This window comes from Protopterus annectens, chromosome 5.part0 (genome assembly GCF_019279795.1).
Source record: "Protopterus annectens isolate FY-2018-M chromosome 5.part0, PAN1.0, whole genome shotgun sequence".
In the NCBI taxonomy this organism is placed as follows: Eukaryota; Metazoa; Chordata; order Ceratodontiformes; family Protopteridae; genus Protopterus; species Protopterus annectens.
This window is the reverse complement of record NC_056735.1, coordinates 1,475,203,040-1,475,226,820: the sequence shown is the minus strand read 5'-3', so window position 1 is coordinate 1,475,226,820 and position 23,781 is coordinate 1,475,203,040. Positions and strand designations below refer to the sequence as shown.

The window sequence follows — 23,781 nt, the reverse complement described above, 5'->3', positions numbered from 1 at the left end:
ACTGTGTGTGTTGGAAGTCATGTTGTGTTCTTACTTCCAGGCTCCTTTGTGTCATAACTCAACAGGGATTGTGCTGTGCCTGCAGGATTTCCATGGGATAGTTTGCAAAGACTTGTCAACATTCTTTCATACTGGCTAAACACTGCAATACTGTCATGGTGTACTGGTTCAGTACTTTCACTATGGTGCACAGTATCATGGTTTTGAGTCCCATCACTGCTTTAAATGTTCATACTGAGCAGACCAGACTGGTTAAGGGCCAGTTGGACAACTATGAGCATGTTGCATTTTGTTCAGCTATGGCCTACTTAAACCAGGCTTGTCCAACATTGCTGTGTATTCACCAACTTGGGTGGACATTGCCAAACTTTACTCCACATTGACCACATTTGTACTAGTTGGTGTGTGTGATTCTGTTCATAGGTTCATACTAGGCTATCTGCCCTAGGGCATTTATAATCCTGGCCAGAGTGTGTTTGGCTTTCAACACACATTTTAAGTGGAGTTTGCCATGACATTTTTCAAGGTTAGTATACTGTGCCTCTGTCTAACAGTGACATAGAAGTGATACCCAGGGTAAACCTACAATCTCCCATCCACTCATCCAGATTCCCCTTGAAGAGAGTCAATGAGGGACTCTGGCTAACCTGGAGTGGGAGTTTACTCAAGAGTGGAGGGAGCCTCTGGGTTATGAATCTGTCACTCCAGCATGTCCTATTTATTTCAGTCCTGAGGTTCAGGTCTCTTGGTAGCGTAGCTTGATGGGATTCTGATTTTCCAAGGTGCAGCATGTCCATTGATTCCAGGTTGGACATGGCTTTATACATCAGGCACAGATCACCTCTGGGCAGGCGGTATGCCACTGAGTGGAGCTGCAGTTTTTTTAACCAGGCAGCAAATGGCATGTGTTTGAGCCCTTTGATCCTCCTGGTGAGGTACTTTTGTGGTCTTTCCAGCTGCTGCAGGTGTCTGATAAGGTACATCCCACAAGTGGCATTGTACTCAATTATGGGCCTGATGAGGGATGAGTAAAGAGGCACGATGACCTCCCTTGATCTAGATGTGAATACCTTCATGATTAGGTGGGCTTTATGAAATGTTTTTCTAAACACTTTGGCCACGTGGTTGTCAAATGAGAGATTGCTATCAACTTGGGTCCCCAGGTCCCTTATCACCTCTTCCATACTTAATGGGTTACCACCTTTGTGGTAATTTGTGGGCACTTAGTTTTTGCCAAAGGGGATGACTATACACATTTTTGTGTTTAGCTTGAGGACATGGCTCTGGCACCAGTTGTCTGTTTCTATGAGGCCATTTTGTAGGATGCTTGTGTCAGCTGGAGGGTCAATTATGGCGCCCAGTTTGCAGTCATCTGCAAACTTGTTCAGCCACAGTCCTTCTGTGTTGGCCTGTACCTCCGAGAAATATATACCAAACAAGGGAGGTCCCAGGACTGAGCCTTGTGGGATGCCACTTGTAGCTGGTTTGGAGTCTGACATGGCTCCAGCATTTCTGACCATGTGAGTTCTGTCCTTGAGCCAGTTTGCAACCCATCTAGTGACATAGGGGTTTATATTGAAGCTGGTGAGCTTATCTATAATGACCAAGTGGGGTATTGTATGGAAGGTTTTTGCGAGGTCCAGGTAGGCTGTGTGGACCACCTTCCCCTCGTCAATGGCCTTGGTGACTGTTTCAAATGATTCAACCAGGTTTAAGAGGCAGAATCTGCCCTTAACAAAGCCAAACTGGGTAGGATCCAGTGTCTGTAGGTCCCCAATATCTTTATTTCTGAGGTCCATGATGATCCTTTCCATAGATTTGCAGACCAAGCTAGTCAGGCTTCTGGGGCGATAGTTTGCAGTATCCATTGAGGCACCACCTTTGTGGAGAGGGACCACTGTTGCTGTACACTGCTCTTTGGGTACATATCCTGTGGTAAGGCTGAGATTGAACAGTCATTTTATGTTTGTGTTCAATTCTTCTTGGGGTTCATGTTGGACACAGCCCAGGACACTGTCTGGTCCCATTGATGCTGTGTGTTTTGCTTTGGAGAGGTTGGCTGTTACCTGGGCATCTGAGATGTCAGGGGGCCAGCACTCTGCTGGGATAGATATTTGCCCTTTTGGTGGGGAGGGGGGTAGAAGTTTGCACTGAACCTGTCAGCTCGGATGTTGGCAATGTCTGTGGGTTTGGTGTATTGTTTGTCATTTTGGACTAATTCTGAGCATATCTGGGAGTTCCCACCCAGGTTCCTACCATAACTAAAGAAAGCCTTGTGATTATCCTTAGTGTCCTGTACAATTTGTATCTCAAAGATGGCCTTAGATGATTTTATGTGTGGCCGTAGTTTTTCAATAATACTGATCAGAGATGCCTTCCCTTTTTGGGATTTTGCTCTATCATATAGTAGCTTCCTCCTTGTATTGTATGTTTTTTATGGCTGGGGTCCACCAGACAGGATGCCTGCCTTTGGAGGATTGGATCTTGGTTTTAATTGGGATTGCATGATCCATGCATTCCTGAAGGTGTTCATAGAATGCATTTATAAAGGGTTCTGAGGTCTGGGCCGTATTTTCCACAGGCACAGGGGCTGTGAAGGATTCCACCTTGGTTTTGAGGAGTGTGACATTTGCTTTAGTGAAAAATTTTCACTGTGGTTTTCTGGCCATGGGCTGGGTCGGGATGTGAATATCCAGTGAGATTACTCTATGGTCTGATCTTACCAGTGAGGGATACACTTCTGGTCTTGGGCATAGAGTCCCCATGTTGGTGATGATCAGGTCCAGTATGTTTTCCCCTCTTGTGGGAGTGGTAGCAAGTTGTTCCATAGCATTTGAGTTTATAAATTCTAGGAACCTTTGGGCTAGGGTGTTGCAGCTAGGGTAATGCTCCCAGTCTATGTTTGGGTAGTTGAAGTCGCCCAATATAATGGTGTTTGGGGAGACCTTCATATTTTCATGTGTTCTCCAGTCAGCCAAGTGTGGTTCCTGGGTTTAGGAGTGTGGGCTGTAGCAGGCTATGAACTGGAAGGCGGTTTTACCCACCGTTAGTTGCACATGGATAGTCTCTGATGCTTCATGCTGTGCCACCAACCTGGGGGTGTGGATATCTTTGACAAATATTGATACTCACCCTCCTTTTGTAGTTTGTTCCATGTTTTGCAGCTGTAAAGCATGGTATGAGGTATAACCTGTTAGTGCTAGGGTGCTCTTGGGAGACTTGAACCAGGTTTCTGTTACTGCACAGATATCAACATTCTCCATGCTGAGGAGAGTTTGGATTGCGTGCATCTTGCAGTTTAGACTTCTGGCATTGAGTAGCATTACTTCTAGTTTCTTATCCCTTGTGATACTTATGGAGGTGGGTTTGTCTTTTGAGCCTTACCTACAAAAGGCACTATGGGGGTGACAAGAGCCTTTGGCAATATCCAACAGGCCACAGGTGACAGGTGAAAGCCATCCCTAGCAAAGCATCATGTCTTGTCGAGCATGTCATCCCAGGCTGACAGGCATTGGATCCCCTTTCACTGACACCAATACTTAAGCCAATTGTTGTGATTGATCATCTTGTCTTCATATTGTGGCATCATGTTTGGTGAGGGTAGGATGATACTCAAGGTCATCAAGTTTGCATATACTACATGGTGGTAAATGCTGTTTAGCACTACCTTACATTGCTTAACACATGGCAATCATGCCTCAGGTGGTGCTTCAGGGCTGCCTATGTTGGATGCACATACTACACTCCCTGCACGTTTGAAAGCAGGTTGTGTCAACTTAGGCATCCCTTTCACTATATGTGGGAGTCAGAGAGAGGTATCATTTCCAGGATTCCTACTGAGCCAGTGTATGTGCTATGCGTTGCCTCTTTGCCAAGGCCAAGGCATACTGGGCACGCCTCCTTCTGCCTACTGGGGCAGGCTCAGGTTGTTCCTCCTTCGAGTCATGCTCTGCCTGTGATGGCCTTGGCAATGGTGGGGGGGCTGTTTGGCCCAGGCCTATGCTGGTCCTGCTGCAGCTGTTTTCGCAGAATCATATTATGTAGCATAGCACATACCATGACAATTTGGGTACATGTAGTTCGTGAGTATTGCAAGGCTCCACCAGATGTGTCCAGGCACCGGAACCGTGACTTGAGCAACCCAAACACACGCTCAATTACATTTTGTGTTTGTGCATGTGCCTCATTATGGCGTTCCTGTTCACGTGTGTGTGCGTTTCTGATGGGTGTCATCAGCCACGGCTCCAGTGCATAGCCAGCATCCCCCACTAAGTGACCATGTGGGATGTCCCCATTGACAAATGTCTGGTACAGCTGCGTCAGATGCCAGATATGGGAATCATGGTAGCTTCCAGGGCAGCCAGTACACACATTCATTATTATGCCCTGGGCATCACACACGACCTGGCAGTTGATGGAGGGGAAGCCCTTGTGGTTAATGTAGGCCCTACCCCACTCACCAGCTGGTGCTTTGATGCGTATATGCATGCAGTCTATTGCACCCACTACCTCAGGGTATTCTATTTGCTGGAAGAGATGCATATTGCTGGCCAATACCTCATGGGAATTGGGGAAATATACATGATCACCGACATGTGCTGACATGGCATCCAGGAACTGGTGCAGTACCCTGGATGCTGATGCCTGTGATATCCCCATCATATCACCAGTTGGTCTCTGGAAGGTACCTGTTGCTAGTATTATTAGGCCAACACATACCTTGGTTTCTACTGGGATGGGTTCCCCTCTGTTGGTTCTGTGTGTGAGGCGTGGCCTGCACAGCTCAACAATTTGCTGCAGGAGGTCTCTGCCCACTCTATAGTGCTCCACTCTCTCCAGGTCATGTAACCCCTGGTAGGTGACCCTGGGCCTGTACACTCTTCTCCGTCTCCTCACTGTGGGTTGTCCGGCAGCATTTGCATTGTCACCACCCTCAGCATGTTGCATATGTCGCCTTATAACAGCAATGGCAGCCTCTAGCATCTTTTGTCTGAGTAAAGCTTTTTCAGTTTTCACTTCTAGTAGCTTACTCCAGTGTTGCAGTGTCTCTTGAGGGAAACAAACTGCACTGTTGTTTGCAGAGTTTTAAGTGCTGGGCTGGGCTAGTGTTCTGCCTGTGTAATTGCCTGATTCTGATTGTTTTCACCTGCTAGTTCTACTAGTATTCCCTGGTAGCTTCCTATTATTTGTTGTGCTTCCTTTTTCCTTTCTGTTTCCTCAGGGGGGAACGACGCGCATACAAGCGCAAACATGCTCACAGCAGGTCACACGCGCGCACACATGCTTACACGGACTAAAACTTGCTTATTTGGGTTACAACGCATGCACACCAGCGCAAATGCGCTTACAGGTCTTTAAACAGCCGTATATATGCTTACTCCGGCTTAAACGCGCGCACTCACGCTTCCACACACGCACTCTGTCTTACTCGGGTTTACAGGCGCGCACACGCACGCATACCCACTCAGCAAGAAACTTTGGTGTTATCCACAGTATACACCTTCCATTTCTTGGCTTTCCCTGGCCTACCTGTTGACACACCTCTTTCCATGATGTCTAACTGACAGCTGACACATGCCACTCTGCTCCTATGAGCTTCACTACTTTCATACATACCCCCTTGTGATGTCACCTATCTCCTACTCTGTTACTCCCCATATTCTACTCCTACACTCCACTGACTGTGCTCATTTGCTATGTAAAAGTGTGATTCACTATCCTAACACTCATTTACATAGGATTGCCTACTAATGCTTGGTTACATGTCTTAGACTGGGCTTCTCCCCTTAGCAACCCCTACTCGGTGGCCATGTTGTCTTCAGCCTGCTATTCCCTTACATTGTAATTTAACAATTTTCATAAGTTCCATGTTTGTGGCTTTTATTTTCTTATTTTATGGTTTTTATAGTGCACCCCATTTGCGCGGCGCTGCGCTTAAACATCGGAAATCGACGAAAAAAAAAAGTATTTTTATTTTAATTTTGCATCTGGGAACATTTCCAATGGCCATATATTTGGCCATTGGCATACTTCCTCAACCATATGCAACCTTTATTTGGAGCTGACAAGGCCCCATTGTGCTATTTGCAGAATGGTACTCAGTTGCCAACTGAGTACATTTCTACAGCTAACACGGACAGGTTTGTGCTTCCTGGATCGCAAATTTGCCTCATTTGCATGCCTTTCGGCTGCAAGTGAGGTAATTTGCATATCCCAGCCCTGTCCGTGTAGGAGACGTTTTAGGAGCTCCCTTACACGCCCCTACAAGCTGTTCCTGGATCGCTCGTCGGACATGATGGCTGCATGGAGTCTTACTCTACTCGTACACTCCGTGCAAGCCATCGTGAATCCGGCAGATAGTGTAAGACAAGATCAAGATATTTTTGAAGAAAATGTATATAAAGATATTGTGCTTAATAGGAAACCACCTTATAGATACATAAGGTGCAGGAGTAAAGACATGAAAATTAATAAACTGTGTAGATTGTTAAATTTATTCTAGACAATGGATTATAGATATATTTACAAAATATTATGCAAAGCAGTTTGGCTGAACAAAGAGGGCGATAAATTGTCATCCACAACTATGAGCGGACTAAATGCAGTATTAACTATATAAATGCAATGTAGGGTAAAATACGGAATTATTATAATCTAAAGTTTATTAGACTGATATTTTATAGATAAGGATGCTGTAAATATTTTAAGAGAAAAAATATATTTTCATGTTAGATGTTGTAGTATATTCAAGGTTTTACAGACAGCAGTATGCACAGCACTTGTATATTATGTGTTGGAAAATTGTGCAAAACCTCTTTACTTCGTGTTGTGTCTTTCGGCTTATCCCGGTTAGGGGTCACCACAGCAGAACTCCGGTCCGCTAATGTTTGGTAGTGGATTTTTATGTGCCGAGTTACCAGCCCTGACGCACAACCTTCAATGAAGGCACGCCCATTCATGCATAGCCTCCACACAGAGGACGTTCTAGCTGAGAATCGAACGCGACAACGTCTTGCTGTGTGGCGACAACGCTACCACAGCACCACTACCGGTACTACATAATATAAAACAATAGTTCCCATGAACATAGGGTTACATTTTAGTCACATGAAAGTTTATATATCTATACTTTTTTTAACTTATTTGTTCACATTTTTATTATGTAATTCATATTGATGTTATGGATTTTGTATACATTTCATGTGAGAGCAAAGAATAATAACATTACTGTTTTTTCAGTTGATTATTTTTAGACAATGTATCTTGAAATGTTAATACAGTAATTAATTGAAGTAGATCTAATTAGGATACTATATAAAAGGAAGCTGTTTTTATAGTTTGTACTATTTTATAAGGTCTTTGCTCTGTGTAGGCGAAAACGCTTTTGTGTTGCTCAGACTGTGTTGCATTAAATAAAGTGTGTTGATTATTTAACATCACCAACTAGTGCTCTGGTCTGCCAGTTAAAGTATTAAACCTAAAGTGCAATGTACTTGTTTTTTTAGGGTGATAAATTGTCCTACTGAAATCCAGGTAACCTCAAATACTCAAATCAAATAATATCATATTGAAAAATAACTAAACAAACTGGATCCAAACAAACACAGGGAGGATTTGGCATAATGGTTAATGTGGGATTTGGCATAATAGTTAAGGTGTTTACCTTACAGAGACAAAGTGCAGGGTTTGATTCTCACATGGGGTAATTGGCTAGGCTTTAAATGGCCCACAAGGGTATTTAGCCTAGTAGTAATCTATGAATCTATGAGACAGAATTAGTAATAATGACCTGAGAATACTTCAGCAAGAGCTTAGAGTACCATTATATTTGCTATTTACTAGGTCATATAAATATGGGGAGATTCCTCAAGACTGGAGACATCCACTTGTTAAAACCTGTCTTTAAGGGGAAGGGGAATAAGACAAACCTAGAATCATAAAGACCCTTAAAATTACTTTCATGTTGTGGAAAAATAATAGAGAAGGTAATTAATATTAGATAATTTATTGTCAGAATTGGACATGCGTAAATAGGCGTGCCTTCGTTGAAGGTTGAACGTCGAGCTGGCACCTCGGAGTTCGTGAAAATCTACTGCCAATCATTAGCGGACCAGAGTTCCGCTGTGGCGACCCCTAACCAGGAAAAGCCGAAAGACAACAACAACATTGTCAGAATTGGAAATGATGGCATTTGAAACCATATATTAGCATGTATATGTTGAAAATAGATCTATTACCACCTGTAATATACTTTATAATGATATAACTATGAATGAAAAATTGTGCAATGATGCAAGTTGCATAGATTTAACTTCAGCATTTGATAGGGTCATACATACAACACTGATTAATAAATTAGAACAACTAGGTACCAATGTACTCTTGATAAGATGGATAGCTGCATGGCTTACAAATAGGACATGCTAAGCATCATACAGAAATTGGACAGGTGAAATTCATGGTTTACGGTCAGGGTGTTGCACAGAGCTCTATCCTAGGCCCATATTTGTTTAGATTGTATCTGTAAGATGTATCTTTTTCATCAGAGGTGTTCTACAGTCTGTATGCAGATTACTTAAAAATGGATACACTGATTACATGTGTTACAGATGCCTGTAAAAGAACGTGACTAAATTGACCATTTGGCATTTGGGGAATAATATGCTGATAATTACATCAAAAACTAGGCATATGAGATTTGGGAGACATAAACTGAAAGGTGAATATTTAATACAGCACTCAGGGATTGAAACCGTAGATTCATTTAAGGACCTGGGTATATGGGTAATCTAACTTTGAGTTTTTCTAAACATATTAATCAATTGGTTAATGATTGTTATAAGTTGTGTAAAATGATTTATAAAGTCTAGAAAATCAGAAATATGAAGTCATCATTTGTTAGTTACATTGTTAGTTCAATGTTCTTTATCCAGTCTACACCATATCCCCTATATATGTGTAACATATGCATTAGTTTTAATTATTAACCACTTTTCTTTTTTTCTTTTTTTATTATTATATTCATTCTTATTTTCATTTTTATTTTCGCTTTATATATCACACACTTCAAACATTATAGTTAAATATGTTATCAGTATTAATATAAATGTAGCTAAGAATACACATGATTTAGAATAGATTGTGATTCAATTTAATTAATTAATTTTGATGTCATTTCCTGTTTTTAAGTATTTAAGGGAATCTGGGTAGGTTTGTATGTTCGTTTTCTGAAGAAGTTCACGAATTAAATTAAGTGAATGAAAGCACTAAACACGTGTGTCGCAGTTTATCTTCTGTTGGCTGGATATACGTCTAAGTTTTGTTTTTTTATGTTTGCAGTTCGGTTTAGTTTTTTTATTTGGATTATATTCTTGGAAGTTTATCTATGGCTGCAGAGGGTGTGAGTCAAGCAAGTCCCACAAGTCAAGCAAGTTTACTCAACTTGTCAGTTTACCCGGTTCCCGAAAGTGGCAAAAGTCAACATTCTCCTTTGAATCACCACATCCAGGAAGATTTTATTGCTACTATTGTTAAAATTGTTAAAGAAAGTATGGTTTGTTCACCTCCGTCAGACTCTGTAACCAAGGGAAGTGAAACCAGGTCTGAAAATGTTTCAAATACACCATGCAAAGATACAGGAAATGATGTAATGGAGGATGGAGTGGATTTCGTGAGTGAGAACGTAGCGGCAAAAAAGGTTTCTACTGAACATTCAAACGCTAGAGAGTCTAATGTTTGGGATTATGTTTGCAAATCCTATGACAATCCGTTCTCAGCAGTACAGACGATCAATTCGGACAATACAACAAGTGCAATATAGATAACAGTTACATGGATAATGTCAATTGCAAAAATCCATTTTTGAACTGGAGAAAATGGTATTTAGGTATGTCACCTTGGAACTTGAAATTTTATACTTTGAAGAGTGTATAAACAGGAAACTAGTACCTCAAGGCTTGCATACAGCCAAGTTTCCTAATTGTGTAAAAGCAGGTGACAATTTATGTGAACAATTGATCGAATTGTACAACAATACGGGCATTACTATGATGTGCTTACTTACTGCACACTACCAAAAAGAGTTAACAGTACTCAAAGAGAATATCAAAGATCTTGATACAAAAATTCAAAATTATGGTTGTTTCACAGGCCACGTAGTACTTTACAACAGTGTCGAGGCGAAGGCTGACAGACATCGGGCTACAATAGTGGCAAGAAAACAATCGAAATTAAAAAGAAGCATTTTGGCATATCAAAACAAACAAGCTTACATCTCACAAGACAGGGTGGTAAATGTGCAAGGAACCAATCCACCCAATGTCAATAATAACTGTCCATCTGTACAAGATATATTTACACATGCTAACGAAGTAGTTTGTTCTCCGTTGGCAAAAAATAATATTACCAAAGACAACACTGATAATGCAGATGGCAATGATACTAGAGGCACTACATCATCTGGAGGTGAACATTCCAGAAAGGACACTATAAGAAATAGTCAAGTAAATTATGCCCAAGCAGTTAGTTGTGGTACCAAATCACAAAATCAAGTTCCTTTTCCCATGGACAATGTAAAGAACAAACAGACTCACAGGTGGTACAATACCACCCAATACAAAGGGAAGGGAAAAGGGAAAGGGAAAAATCAAAACTACAGGAAACACTAACGTCAAAGGATTTGGATGTAATACAAACATCCACAAGAACAGCAGAAGATTATGACATTAGTGTTGTTAACTTGTCTGATACTATTTTGACAAATGAAGCAGTGAATGTGTTGAAAAAAGGTTTTTCCTTTATACCTTCAAACAAAATGAACATAGGGAGGTTGTTGATAGACTTTAGGTTGTATTTGAGAAAATTAAATTTAAGTTATATCATGCAAGATGTCATAGAAACATCAGATACCAGGATTTTTGATCATAAACCAAAGAAACCTAGTACTTTCAACCCTCCTTTACACACTACGCTTCAAGTTTTCCAAAGTTTATGTGAAAATGATTTTAGATAGATTAGTTCTTACAATTATGTAGAAAATCTGAACCAGGGAGAAAAAATGGCTTTGAAAGACTTGTGTAGCAATTCTAACATTAGAACAATGAAGGCGGACAAGGGTGGCAAGATAGTGATTATGAACACCAATCAATATATTAAGTCTTTACTTGAAATGTTAGATGATAGTGTCACATACAAAAAAGTAAACATCAAAGAAGTTAGAAAAAGTTTTCAAAAAGTGGATGTAGCCTTGTATGATATGTTTAGTCAAGGCGAACTGAATTACGACACCTATGACTATCTTTTGGTTGAGTATCCAAAATTAACTACTTTATTTGGTATTCCAAAAATACAAGCTAATCAGTCGAATCCACCTTTTAGGCCCATCATCTCAGCTAAACATTCCAAAACTGAAAATATATCTATTTGGCTTGATCATGTTCTAAACCTAATAGTGCAAAAATCTAAATTTTATATAATGGATTCTTGGCATCTTTTAGAGCAGTTATGAGATTTAAATGTTAACCTAGAACATACTGTCTTTGGCACATTAGACGTAAAGTCTTTGTATACCTCTATAAACCAACAAGAGGGATTAGACTATCTAAGAGAATATTTGACTGAAAACACAGACTTTGGTAATACCAAGATTAACACAATTTGTAGTTTAATGGAACTGGTTCTTGACAACAATTTTTTTCAAATTTGACAAATACATCTACCAACAGATTTCAGGTGTAGCAATGGGGGCTAGAGTTGCACCAGCATTTGCCAATTTAGTGATGGCAAATTGGGAGCTTCAATTTCTTGTTAAACACCAGAATTACAGTAAGGTGCAATCATTTTAGATTTATCAATATTTTTTTTTTCTGTGGACAGGCTCACGAGGAATTTGTGAATATGGTTTATGATATGAACACTACTAATTTTTTAGAATTCAAGATCAGTGGGTTTGCTGAGAACATTTCATATTTGGATGTGCAATTAAGTTTAGACAAGGAAAACAACGCATTCCAAAGTAGAATATTTAGAAAAGAAATTTTTGCAAATCAATATTTACACAAGGAAAGTCTGCACCCATCACACATGAAAAAATGGGTAGTTAAGGGTCAGATCATTCATTGAAGTAGGTTAACAACAGGTGATGATATTTTTTCAAATGAAATTACATTTCTAAGATCTTTATTTCTACATAGGGGATATGGTGTAGACTGGATAAAGAACACTGAATGGGAAGTTACATCTTTAAGGCAAGGAATAGCCAAACCTATCCTTTTGTCAAAGGATATTTGTATAAGTCCAGTTTTAGAGAAAATGGAAACTAAAAACAGTTACAACATTTCATTTCCTTTACCCATAGTTAATGAAATGTGGTTTATAAGGGACATCATCCAAAACAATTGGAAAGTTTTGTTGGGGAACAAGGAATTAGCTACAAAAATAGGTACAATACCTAGATTCACTTACAAAAAGGTGGTCAATATAAAGTCTGTGTTAGAAGTAGACAACAGAAAACATCATGAAAATACTAGAGCAGTAAGTATCAAGATAGGAACCTATGCTTGTCAGAACTGCAAACAGTGCAGATTCATTAGCAATAGTTCCTTTGTGACTGTAAAGTCTTTAAATTACACAATATGGGCCAAAGGATATTTTAATTGTAATACAGAATATGTAGTATACATTGCTTGTTGTGTGTCATGCAATCATTACTACATAAGGAAAACTAAAAGAACCTTGAAACGTAGAATATATGAGCACAATCTATCCATTAAAAATAAAGATATGTTCAACTCACTCGCTAAACATGCTGCAGTGTGTTCAGATTTCAAAAAATTTGAATTTTCAGTATTAGAGAAGGTGAATGAAGTGGTATATGGAGGGGATTTGAACAACATTTTAGAATGTAAAGAAACATTATGGCAACTTTGTCTAGCTGCAGACAAGTTACCGGGACTTAATGAATCTATTAATCTGAAATGTTTTTTTATCTAATAGGTAACTTTTGCGAAGGATTACATGTTGTATTCACAACAAGGTCATATGTCTAACATATGCATTAGTTTTAATTATTAACCACTTTTCTTTTTTTATTATTATATTCATTCTTATTTTCATTTTTATTTTTGCTTTATATATCACACACTTCAAACATTATAGTTAAATATGTTATCAGTATTAATATAAATGTAGCTAAGAATACACATGATTTAGAATAGATTGTGATTCAATTTAATTAATTAATTTTGATGTCATTTCCTGTTTTTAAGTATTTAAGGGAATCTGGGTAGGTTTGTATGTTTGTTTTCTGAAGAAGTTCACGAATTAAATTTAGTGAATGAAAGCGCTAAACACTTGTGTCGCAGTTTATCTTCTGTTGGCTGGATATACGTCTAACAACACAGAAACCTTATAAGAAAACAAGCATGAGTAAACTGGAAAGAGTACAGTGGAAATATACCAGTGACATCCATGGATGTGAAAATTTAAATCATTATGAAAGCTTAAAATATCTGAACTACAGTGTCTCACAAAGATATTTAAGAGGAGACCTTATTTGGGTATATAGAGCATTAAGAGACAACTTTCTCTATGGGAATGTTTGAGTTTTTAAAAAAAGTAGTAGAGAATTATCAAGCAAACTATGCAGAAGATTCTGTTGGACTGAGAAGTGTATTACTTAGTTCTCTGAGAGAGTAGCTGATGCATGGAATAGACTACCAAATTACATTAAAGCAAGCACTAGTTTAGATATTTTTAAGAACTGCCTGGACACTTATTATGGGAAAAACTGTTTTGGTATATTGGCAAGCTTGAAATATTTATATGCATGTATGTAAGGTTGTGAACTTGAGTTCCTATGGTACTGGTTTGATTCTTTCAGTATTCACTTGTCTCCTGTGTGACTTTGCGTGAGTCACTTAACCAGACAGTGCTTGGAGACAAATGGAAATGTGGGCTAGCCTCCTCAATGACTCACTAGATTTTAAGCATAGTAATTACATATGAACCTATAAAAGTATAATAAAGTAGAGTTTAGCAAGTATTACAATAGTCATGAATTAAGGGGTGTTTACTACATAAATTAAACAATAAGTAGATATAAAAGTAATTACTTAAATGTATAAACCAAGAGTTATTTTGCATACAGGATATGAAAAGATACACAAGTGCTGTGTAAAATGAGGCAGCATCTGATAGAACAGCTGCAAGCGGGAGTGAGTTTATTGCTATCAAATGAGCAGCTCAAATGAAAAATGTGAAAGTATTAGTAGCAGCTTATGTAAATAAAGAGACAGATTATTACATTTAGATCAGTAAAGGTGTACTTTTAAGATAAATAGTTTTAAAAATGAGAATACATTAAAAAAACGTACTAAATTGTATTCTTAGAAGGTATCTCTAATGACGTACACTTGAAATAAGGCAGATATCAATCAGAAATTGACTAGACAGTATGCTCTTAGTAACATTCTCAGTGGCTCCTCAAGAGATAAAACAAGTAAAGGTTCAAAAGAGCATCCCCGTGGCACAGATGGATAAAGTCCTTACTGCACCCCACATGATCTGTGTTTGATTAACAGTACTGGTGCTGGTGGGTCCAGAGGGGGAGGATAAGAGGGAACAGCTGACATCAGCTCACCCATCCTTGGGGGGGTGCTCAGCTCACTCTTCTGAGCCTGGCAAGCTCCACACGGCATGTCATGAGGATGCACATACATGGAAGCATGCCTGCACCTTCTAAGGGCAGCAGTTGTGGAGATCTCAGGACTGCTACAAGGACAGCAATTAGGACACACTCCCTGACAACAGTATGATGCCATACCAGATTCCTCAGCCTCCTCTCATGCATCAGCTTGAAGCCATGGAAGGCTAAGGTGGGCCTCAGCAACTAATGGTTAGCCACTGGGAAAAAATTAGGTTCAAAAGACAAATTACATGGAACATACCAGGAAGGGAAATTAAACCGAAATAGAAGCAAGAAATGACATGTTTCTGAATGTAAACACTGCCCCGGTACTGCAATATGACAAGGTATTTAAGAAACAGAACATTAGTTCTGGTAGATAAAACTTGTGTAAACTGTCGTATTTTTTTTTCTTTTAAAATGTGTATAGTTCTTTGTGATCTATGTGTTACAAAGGGAAGGAGCGTCGTTAATTGTAATATTTGAAAAAAAGGTAACATGACATGAATTCTAAAAGTGGTGACAAGCTGAGTTGTACCTACCAAATGCAGGTATGTTAATATATCAAAAACTCAAGTTGTTAAAATACCAAAAGTGGGTATGGAGACAAACAGAGAAGGTAAAGCTTACCAAAAGACCTCAGTAGATAACCAGCTCAGAAACATGCAGGATGTAGTTAATATTTACATATCTGTGAAGTCCGTCATATTAGGTTTATTCACTCTCATCTCTCCACAAAATGAATAGTATACTGGTCAGCTAACTAGCTAACAGAATATCTTAATTTAATGCACTGTACATGCAGGTCAGTGCTGTATGACTACAATTACTAATTGTGCATGATTAAATATATTGTTATAACCGCCCCCCCCCGCGAAGTTCCTTTATTAACAGACTATCCCAGTTTTGTTAAATGGTAGTTTACAAATACATTTTCCATAATAAAATGTCCATGGTATTGGCATATTCAATGCTGCATCTTGAAAATTACTGTTTTTGTTTTGGACTGTCCAATAACTGCAAGGGGACACTACGCCGCCAGATGGCGAAAGCAGGTTGGTTTGCAGTTGCTCTGGTCCACTGATAATTGTCAGATGTAGTTGTGATTTGTTTTCTTTTCCAGAACAGCTCTGTTCAAATCTTAAAATAGTGTCACATACACAACTATGTTTTGTGAATCATGCACGTTTAACTAAACCTGTGAATACAGTTGCAAATCACGGTTGCAGCTTGGTATGAAATAGTTAACATACTGTTTAATGAAAAACAAAATCAAAACTTTCCAAGAAAATAAACTATGAAATTCTCAACAAAGAAAAAACGGGTTTATGACGTTAACATTTCTCTGTAATTAATAGTAGCCACTGCTTCTGAATGGTTTTAGTCACACAAACCCACCCCACTTAATTTGGCTCCACCTCTCCAGCATTTTTTTTTTTTTTTTGTGCATGCTTAAACAAACTGTACAAAAAAGACAAAAGTAGGCTAAAACGAGTCAGGGTCATCGTTAAAACTATAAAACTTGGTGGGCACTTAGGCTACCTTTAGAATAAGTGTATGCATTACTGGACATGAACAAAGACACCTCGGGTTTGTTTTGGAGACATGGATCAAGGGGGATCTGCAGCGGTTTGCTACCCTAGCAGCACAAATGAAGGCTCACGGAAAGTTTGTGTTGGGTTGTATTGTTCCTGTACGTTTGGAAGCAGGTCAGAATCAAGGCCAAGAAAAAAACTGGAATAGATCAAAATGTGATGTAGATCTCTTGCACTGAAACACTTTTAATACACTTTTGACACTGTGGATGGTGGCCTCGCACTTTTTAACTTTAACTTCATTGAAAATAGTGAAATGCGAGGAACTCTTGACTGGAAAAATGGGGTAGTAGTAGTGAGTCTTTTAGGTGTACTGCAAACACCAAAAGATAAAGCGGTGACTTTGGGAGATAAGAGCTGCGACTGAGTCGCAGGGAACTCAATAACATTTCCACAAACAATGGCCGAAAAGTCTGAAAGAAAAGTGACTATCTATCGAAGTGTTTCTTTCAAGAGGCTGGAAAACTGGGTCGCTTCAAATTTAGTTGAAGGAGAAGATCAACAGGGCCGTACTGCCCAGCCCCCACACCACAACACAGAGCTGCCAGCATCTGGGATAGGATCGGCAAGTAGCGGTGTGGTCAGAAAAGTTTCTAAACTCACTTCTGCCAACATTCCTGACTCTGAAAGTAAAACGAGCAGTGACAGTGGGGAATTTGTCTGCTCTGCCTCTGTCCGTGAGCTTTCTGAGCGTTTTAACGCAGCTGCGAGCCAACTGGCCGTACGGTCTCCCCGGAAAGTTGATGGGGAAGGAGGAGGAGACTGGCAGGTTTGGCAGAGTGACGAGAACGGGGTGAGGGAGCTGCTGCTGCTGTCTTCTGACAGAGAACCGTCAGGAGTTTGCAATTCCAGAGCCCACGAACACAAGTGTGAGAAAGACGCCTTGACAGCGGCACCACCTGGTCACATCCATGGCAGCCGCGACCCTTCTCCTGTCTCAGGTAACTTGCAAGCAGCATCGGACGAGTTTCACAACTTAATGAGTCAAGACGAGCAACTTCTACATGAAACTGCTAAGGGAGTACAGGGATTCCGAGACCAGACACACCGTTTAGAACCTGCAAATGCCTCAGATCTATTAACGACCTGGCCAAGTGTTTCCGCCATGCGTAAATTGTTTGGAGAGAACTTAAAGAAGCAGCACAGGACGCCCTCGGACGCTGATGATCCAAAATTACAGGGCTGTGCTGCAGGTTGGAAACAAAGTAGGGGTCCGGAGAAAGGTGACTCGCCCATATTCTGCCATACGGAACTCCGAAGCAGTAGCATCCATTCCTTAGTTCAGTCACAGCCTTTGGACATAACGAGCACCTCCTCTAAGGCATATTCTAATTATCCACCTGACCAAAATGCTAGCACTCGTGAGAAATACCGGAGGGGGGCTGAGAAACTGAGCAGTCCGAAGCCTCCACCCCCGCCCCCACCACCTAGAAGCTCTGTTCCATTTACGCTCAAGTTGCACTCGGTCTCCTGCGGACTACACAAACAGGAGGCGATACAGCGATCGGATAGTTTGCATTCCTTGCATACTAGTTCTAAACCACAGACTGTCCCCTCCACTGCCACGCTTAGAGGGAGCTCTAGTGATGAAGCACTACACAAGCAATGTTTTCAGATTTCTAACAGTGCAAACAAGAATGGCTCAAGAATTAGGTCCCAGACGCAATCCTCGGGCAGTGAAGAGGAGGATCTTCGTCCCCTAGCCTGTAGGGGTAATTTCAGAAAGCGTTCTCCAAGAAAGAAAAAGAAAGATGTGATGGGTAGCAGAGAAAAGGGTGATTCAGACGATAGTGATGGCCAGGTAATGGATCCTACCAGAAAGTATCAGAAGGGTTTTCCAGCTAGTTACTTGGATCAACTTTCTGGTAAATGTGACACCATGAAGTCCATTCAAAGCAGTGCTCACCTGTTGGACTGCAATAACCTTAATGTGTGCACTACCCAACCATCAGAAAATAAACAGTCTAATTTGGTTGAAGGATGCCTACAAACCAGTGGGCTCCAAGAAGGTTTTAAAAAGCATCTTGTAGGTAGTGGAACAATATCACCTGTAAATTCATTCCAACCAACATCAGTATCTTCCATTCCAGTACTGTCAAGGATTGCCAAAGTCAGCATACCACCTTTTGCATCAAGTCCTTGTGATTCACGAAACAGTAGTCGTTACTCCAGCACTGAAACATTGAAAGGCGAGGATTGCTTTAATTCTGGTGGACTTAGTAAAAGCTTACAGGGAAATTTCAACATATACAGATCACCAAGCCTTGGCCATGGTGACAGTGTCTCTAAATCACAGGTCCGTATTCGTCCAGTGTTGCCCCTTGGAATTGTGAAAGTAAAAAGTGAAGAAGGTGAAGGTTCTTCTTATAGTCCTGAAAAAGATAGGGTAAAGCAGCGGAAGTCTGTGTCAAACCCAGATATTGCTTCAGAGACACTTACACTACTTAATTTTCTCAAGTCTGACCTTCAAGGGTTAAAAGTTGGGAAAAGGGATAAAGGGTCTACCGATCAAGATGGTTACAATTATATTAGTGGTGGATATGGAAGCCAGATAATAGGCCATTCTTCACTTCAGAGAAGTAGAAGCTCACAACAGACTTCCAGCAGACAGATCATGGGTGAGCGTCCTACTCTTAAAGACCTCACAGCTACTTTACGTCGTGCCAAATCCTTTACATATTCTGACAAGCCAGCACTACACAGACTTCAGGTTGGACAGCTAAAACAGAGCTCTTCAGAACTTGCGCTTGCTGGTATCCGCGGTAGTGACAGCCCAGATTCAGATGGGGGGAAAATGACATTTGCTGTACAAGATGAATATCTTCAAGAAGCAAGGCAAGTCTTTGAAAAAATAAGTAGGATAAATCAAATGGAAGTTCAGACTGAATGTGTTTCCATAGAGGATAACAAATTCATGAAATGTGGGGAGGAGGTAGAAAGTACTAAATATATTGCTTCTTTAGAAGATGAGGTTCATGTGAAGTGCATAAAGAAGGCAGAGTCAGATGGAAATTTGTCTTGTGGAAGGTCTCTAGAGGAACTTTCTGGTCACGAGTCTAGTATGACAGATGAAGGAATAGTTACAGAGCCTGAAATGGGCTCTAGCAACACATCTTACAAGGATAGCTCTGGACAAACTCTTACAGTATGGAAAGTGACCACAGGTTTTCAGGGGGAGAATGGTTCAAGCCAGTTGAATAGTAAAGCAGGAATTACAGCTTCAGCAACAGTAAGAACTGGTTATGAAAGTGTGGCAATAGGTGGAGATTCAGTCTACACTAAAGTTGCAACTGCTGGGCCATTAGAAGCACCTTCAACACCTAGTGCTATCCGACGTAGAAGAAAATTTTCCGCAGCTGGTAACAATGGATCTGACTCAAGTAATGGAAGCAATGGTGAGTCAAGTGGAGAAACATTCCGGTCTCTAAGTGATCCTATACCACACAGAAGGTGCTCTGTCACAGAAGAAAGTAAGAATTTTTCTGTTGATAGTAATCTCTTAGGCTCACTGAATGCGAAAACTGGCATTCCAGAACTTTCTACCATTTCTTTATCTGAATTTACAGGTAGTGCAGCAAGTGACTTATCTGTTTGTAGTGATGGCCTAAAAGATTATAATACAGTAATTAAAAACATTGTTAGCCAGCCAGGAGCTATGGATAAGTTAATTGATGATAAAGGAAATACAAAGACTATAAAGAAAAAGTCATTCAGTGATCCAAGTCGTCGTGGTGATGCAAGCACACCAGGCTTTAAGGGTCCAAGTGAACCCATTAGTGAAATGGACCAAGTCATCCCTGCTTCTAGCAGTGAACCAATCCTTTCAGAGCAGAGGGACGTGTTGGGGGAACTAGAGGAGCTGAGCAAGGAAAGTGGGAAGCCACGTTCACAGTCTGAACGTGTCCTACCCTTGCAAACAGATGTGTATCCTGTCGATGAGCATCATCCCTTTGGTTTTGATCCAAAGCTTGAAGAGGTCTTGTCACCTAGGACAGTTAGACGCATCTCTAAGAAGCGTAACAACAGAGTAGCATATCAAGATAGCAGGAAGACATTTATGGCAACCATTCCAGGCCATGCTCATATTTTGAGATCTAAAACCACATCCAAGCATGTGAGGCATGCAAGTGAGCCGGCCACGTTTGTTCCTGTTACAACCCCCGATCTTCAATCATTAGATACCTCAGAACCTGTACGATCCCCATTAAAGCCATGCCCTGCTGTACATGCTCCTTCCTTAGAAGATGTCACCAAGCAGTACATGTTGACACTGAACTCTGGTGATGGTTTTGGCAGTAACCTAGTGGATATTTCAAGGTCTACACCCGCTACACCTACTACCACAGATACTAAATTGCCAAGAATTCCCAAGCCAGAAGACTTGTGCATTGTTAAAAGTAAACCACAAGTGGTAAGTGCAATATAATTTATATTACCAGTGACAAAGTGCTTGTAGAATAAATTTCCATACGATTTGTTGATATCAGCATGCCTCATGTTTTGGAGTGTTTAAGCACTTGAATAGATAAATCACATGTATTTGAATTACCTCATGGATGTGTGTGTTAACTCCATACTTTCCACTTTTTGATTTCTGAACAATATTTTTGTTCAGATGTACTGTTTTATGTTGTAATTTGAGGCTATGTGGTGAGAGACTGTGCTGTATCATTTGCTTGTGTGATAATTCCAGTTTTAGAATTTTCATGTTCTTTCTTCTTGTGGTGTTTGTAGGTCTTTGCAGACTAAAGAGTTGTAATGACTTTTTATTTAAAAAGTGTGAAATACCTTTAAAGATGTTTTTTTATTAGAATATGGTATGTATGAGTTGCAGCTGGGGGGAGTGAATGAATTATTTAAAATGAGCTTTGTTTATGTTGCTGTTTCCACAATCTACATCAGCAAATCTACTAGACGTTAAATATATGGTTTGTTTTTTTGCTTACTGCTCAGTCTACCTGATGTCTGAGGAATCAGGTGTAGTCCCAGGTTGTAAAAAAACATCTTGAAATGCTGTCAGCAAATTGCTTAGTCAACAAAATGGACAGTTCCAAAGGAGGTCATTGGTTTATTTTTAGAAGCTGCATCAAAATGATTTTTAAAACATATTAATTATGTTTCCGGTAGGAGGAGGTGTTTTGTAAGTGCATGTCATTATTTTGTTTTTAAAATTAATGGTTTGAATGTTGTATGGTCATTTTAATTATATGTTACAAAAGTACGTCTTAGTAAGTTTGGCTTTCAGTGTATGTAGAAACACTTAGTATATATGAAATTTTCAGCAGCTAACATCAGGAATGAATAATAACAACAAAGGTAGAGATGTTTGATATCAGACTGGGTAATGTCATATGTGTAAAGTATTACCGGTGGAAGAAATTAAGCTGTTAGTCCTCTGTAAATGCATACAGTGAGGTCTTGTAGTGGTGGTTATAGCTCTGAAGACTGCATCTTTACAAAGATGAAGTTAGAATTGAGGCACTCAAGAACAGTGCTAGGTGTACAGCAGATGGCCATTGTATAAATACTGCATCAACTTACTGGGTAAACCCCCAGAGAAAAAGTAAAGGAGGCAATACACACACACACACACACACACACACACACACACACACACACACACACACGCACACAAATTAGACTTGCCAAGTACAGAGATGGCAAAGTTTTGAAGTTGTCTGTTGGAGACATCTTGGGGACAATATTTTTATTTTATTTATTTTACAGTTGTTGGAAGTATGGAAGTATTTTCTCCCTACAGATATGTCAGTGGATATGTGAAACAGTATCCGCAATAAAGCACCAGGTTCAGAATAAGCAGGAAAACTCAAGGGTTTGTAATAATTGACAGAATAATGAAGATAGTTGATAGCTCAAGGGGGGGGGGCATCTTCAGTAATGGATGTAGACAGGATAGGCCAAGAGCACGTTATATGCCATCATGGCATTTATTTGTGTAACTGTTTTAAGTGATAGACTACTGCTTCCTGTACACAGTCATGCTGGACATCCTCTAGAAGCTGCATATTTTACATTAAAAACAAATACTTTATAAGCAGTACGTTTTAAATTATCAGTATTTCTGTTTCAGTTTATTAAGCTTACTTCTGCTGCTTTGGCTGCTTTAGTTCCACTGAACACTAAGCCTAGATTAGCTTTAGAAAAATCCATTATTTTATTATTGTGCCTCACATGCTTGGATGTGGTTTTTAGAGAAAAAAGGAAGATGAAAGAATGACAGTTTACTTTCTGTGTGCATATTTCTGAGTTATACTTTTCACTCCGTAAAATGTTATGTATTAAATGTTGTGAATCATGTGTTGTTGTATAGGTTTACTCTTTCAAACTGTTAAAAAGCTTCCTTTTTGAAAAACATGGAAAATATAATTTCAGAAGTTCTCTTTGCTGTAGTTAGAAATCATGTCCCATCTTGATTGCTGCAGCCTAGATTCGCATAATCTGTGGATTTGTGAAATTGTGGCTTCTTTTCATTGGTTTTAGTATGACACTGTATTTCATCAATGGCTACATTGTAGGTGATGAAGCTGCAATTCATTTTGAAAAATAGGAAGGCTGTCTTATGTTTCTGAAATTTAGTTTGTTGTCTGCCCTCTCCCTTGGAATGATGTCATATGGGTATCGGCAATTAATCTGCATACAGTAGCAAAGCATTCTTAGTAAATTGTAGTCATGGTTTTCTGTAGATGTGTTGACTGTTTCACTGTTGCAGTATTTTCTGTAGATTGTCAAATAAGAACTGTTCTATAGATTATTGTCAAATATAAGCTACAGTCAAATACTTATTGTATCTACTTCAGGTAGAAGTCTTATGTGGCCGTCTTAAGCACAGAAATGTCGCAGTCTTTGTACCTTTTTAGATGTGGAGGAATTTTGCTAACACACTGCTGCTGTTTGTTTTTTGGAGTCTTATGTTTTTCTTTCTCGTTCACATGTCCAGTTTGTTTTTAAATTTGCTTACACGTCTGCTTTGTCTTATTGTAATAAATGCTCATCCTGTATCCCAGGACATTATTGTATTACAAACCTATTCACCTTTTCTGGTGTTAAACTGTGTTTGTCATGATGTCAGCTGAATATGAATTGTAGTTTTTATCAAGCGGCTTTTTTAATAGCTCTTGGAAGTGACAAATGTCAGTCACAGATGAATCACATAGCGAAAGTATGGAGAAGGTCTGGATTTAAATGTGCACTGTTCACCTCGTTTACATCAAAGGAAATTTCAGGGGACTAGGAAAGGCTTTTTAGCAGTTTATAATAAGTACAAATCAGAGCAATGTAGAAAGAAGCATTGCCATGATTTTTGGAGAAAGTTTAAGAAGCCTATGACTCCCAGTACTGGCACTGTACCTAAATAGAGGGGGAAAAAAACGTTTATGTCCAGGCTACACAAAATTCCAGCAGTACAAACTGCATTATGGGAAGAGGAGGAAGAAAGTAAGAAACAAAATGATATCAACATAGTACATGTGATGAACATTTTAG

At 39.6% G+C, this 23,781-nt stretch overlaps 1 protein-coding gene across 2 annotated transcripts in view; it reads left to right on the top strand.

Moving 5' to 3' along the window:
- Positions 1–16,397: 16,397 nt before the first annotated feature.
- ARHGEF17 (Rho guanine nucleotide exchange factor 17) overlaps positions 16,398–23,781 on the top strand; it is a 2,179,236-nt gene continuing 2,171,852 nt past the window's right edge. For both annotated transcript variants that reach the window (XM_044071304.1, XM_044071302.1), the window contains exon 1: positions 16,398–20,689. In XM_044071304.1, coding sequence (XP_043927239.1) covers positions 16,679–20,689 — 4,011 coding nt within the window. In that variant the 5' untranslated portion in view covers positions 16,398–16,678. The remainder of the gene's footprint in view (positions 20,690–23,781) is intronic.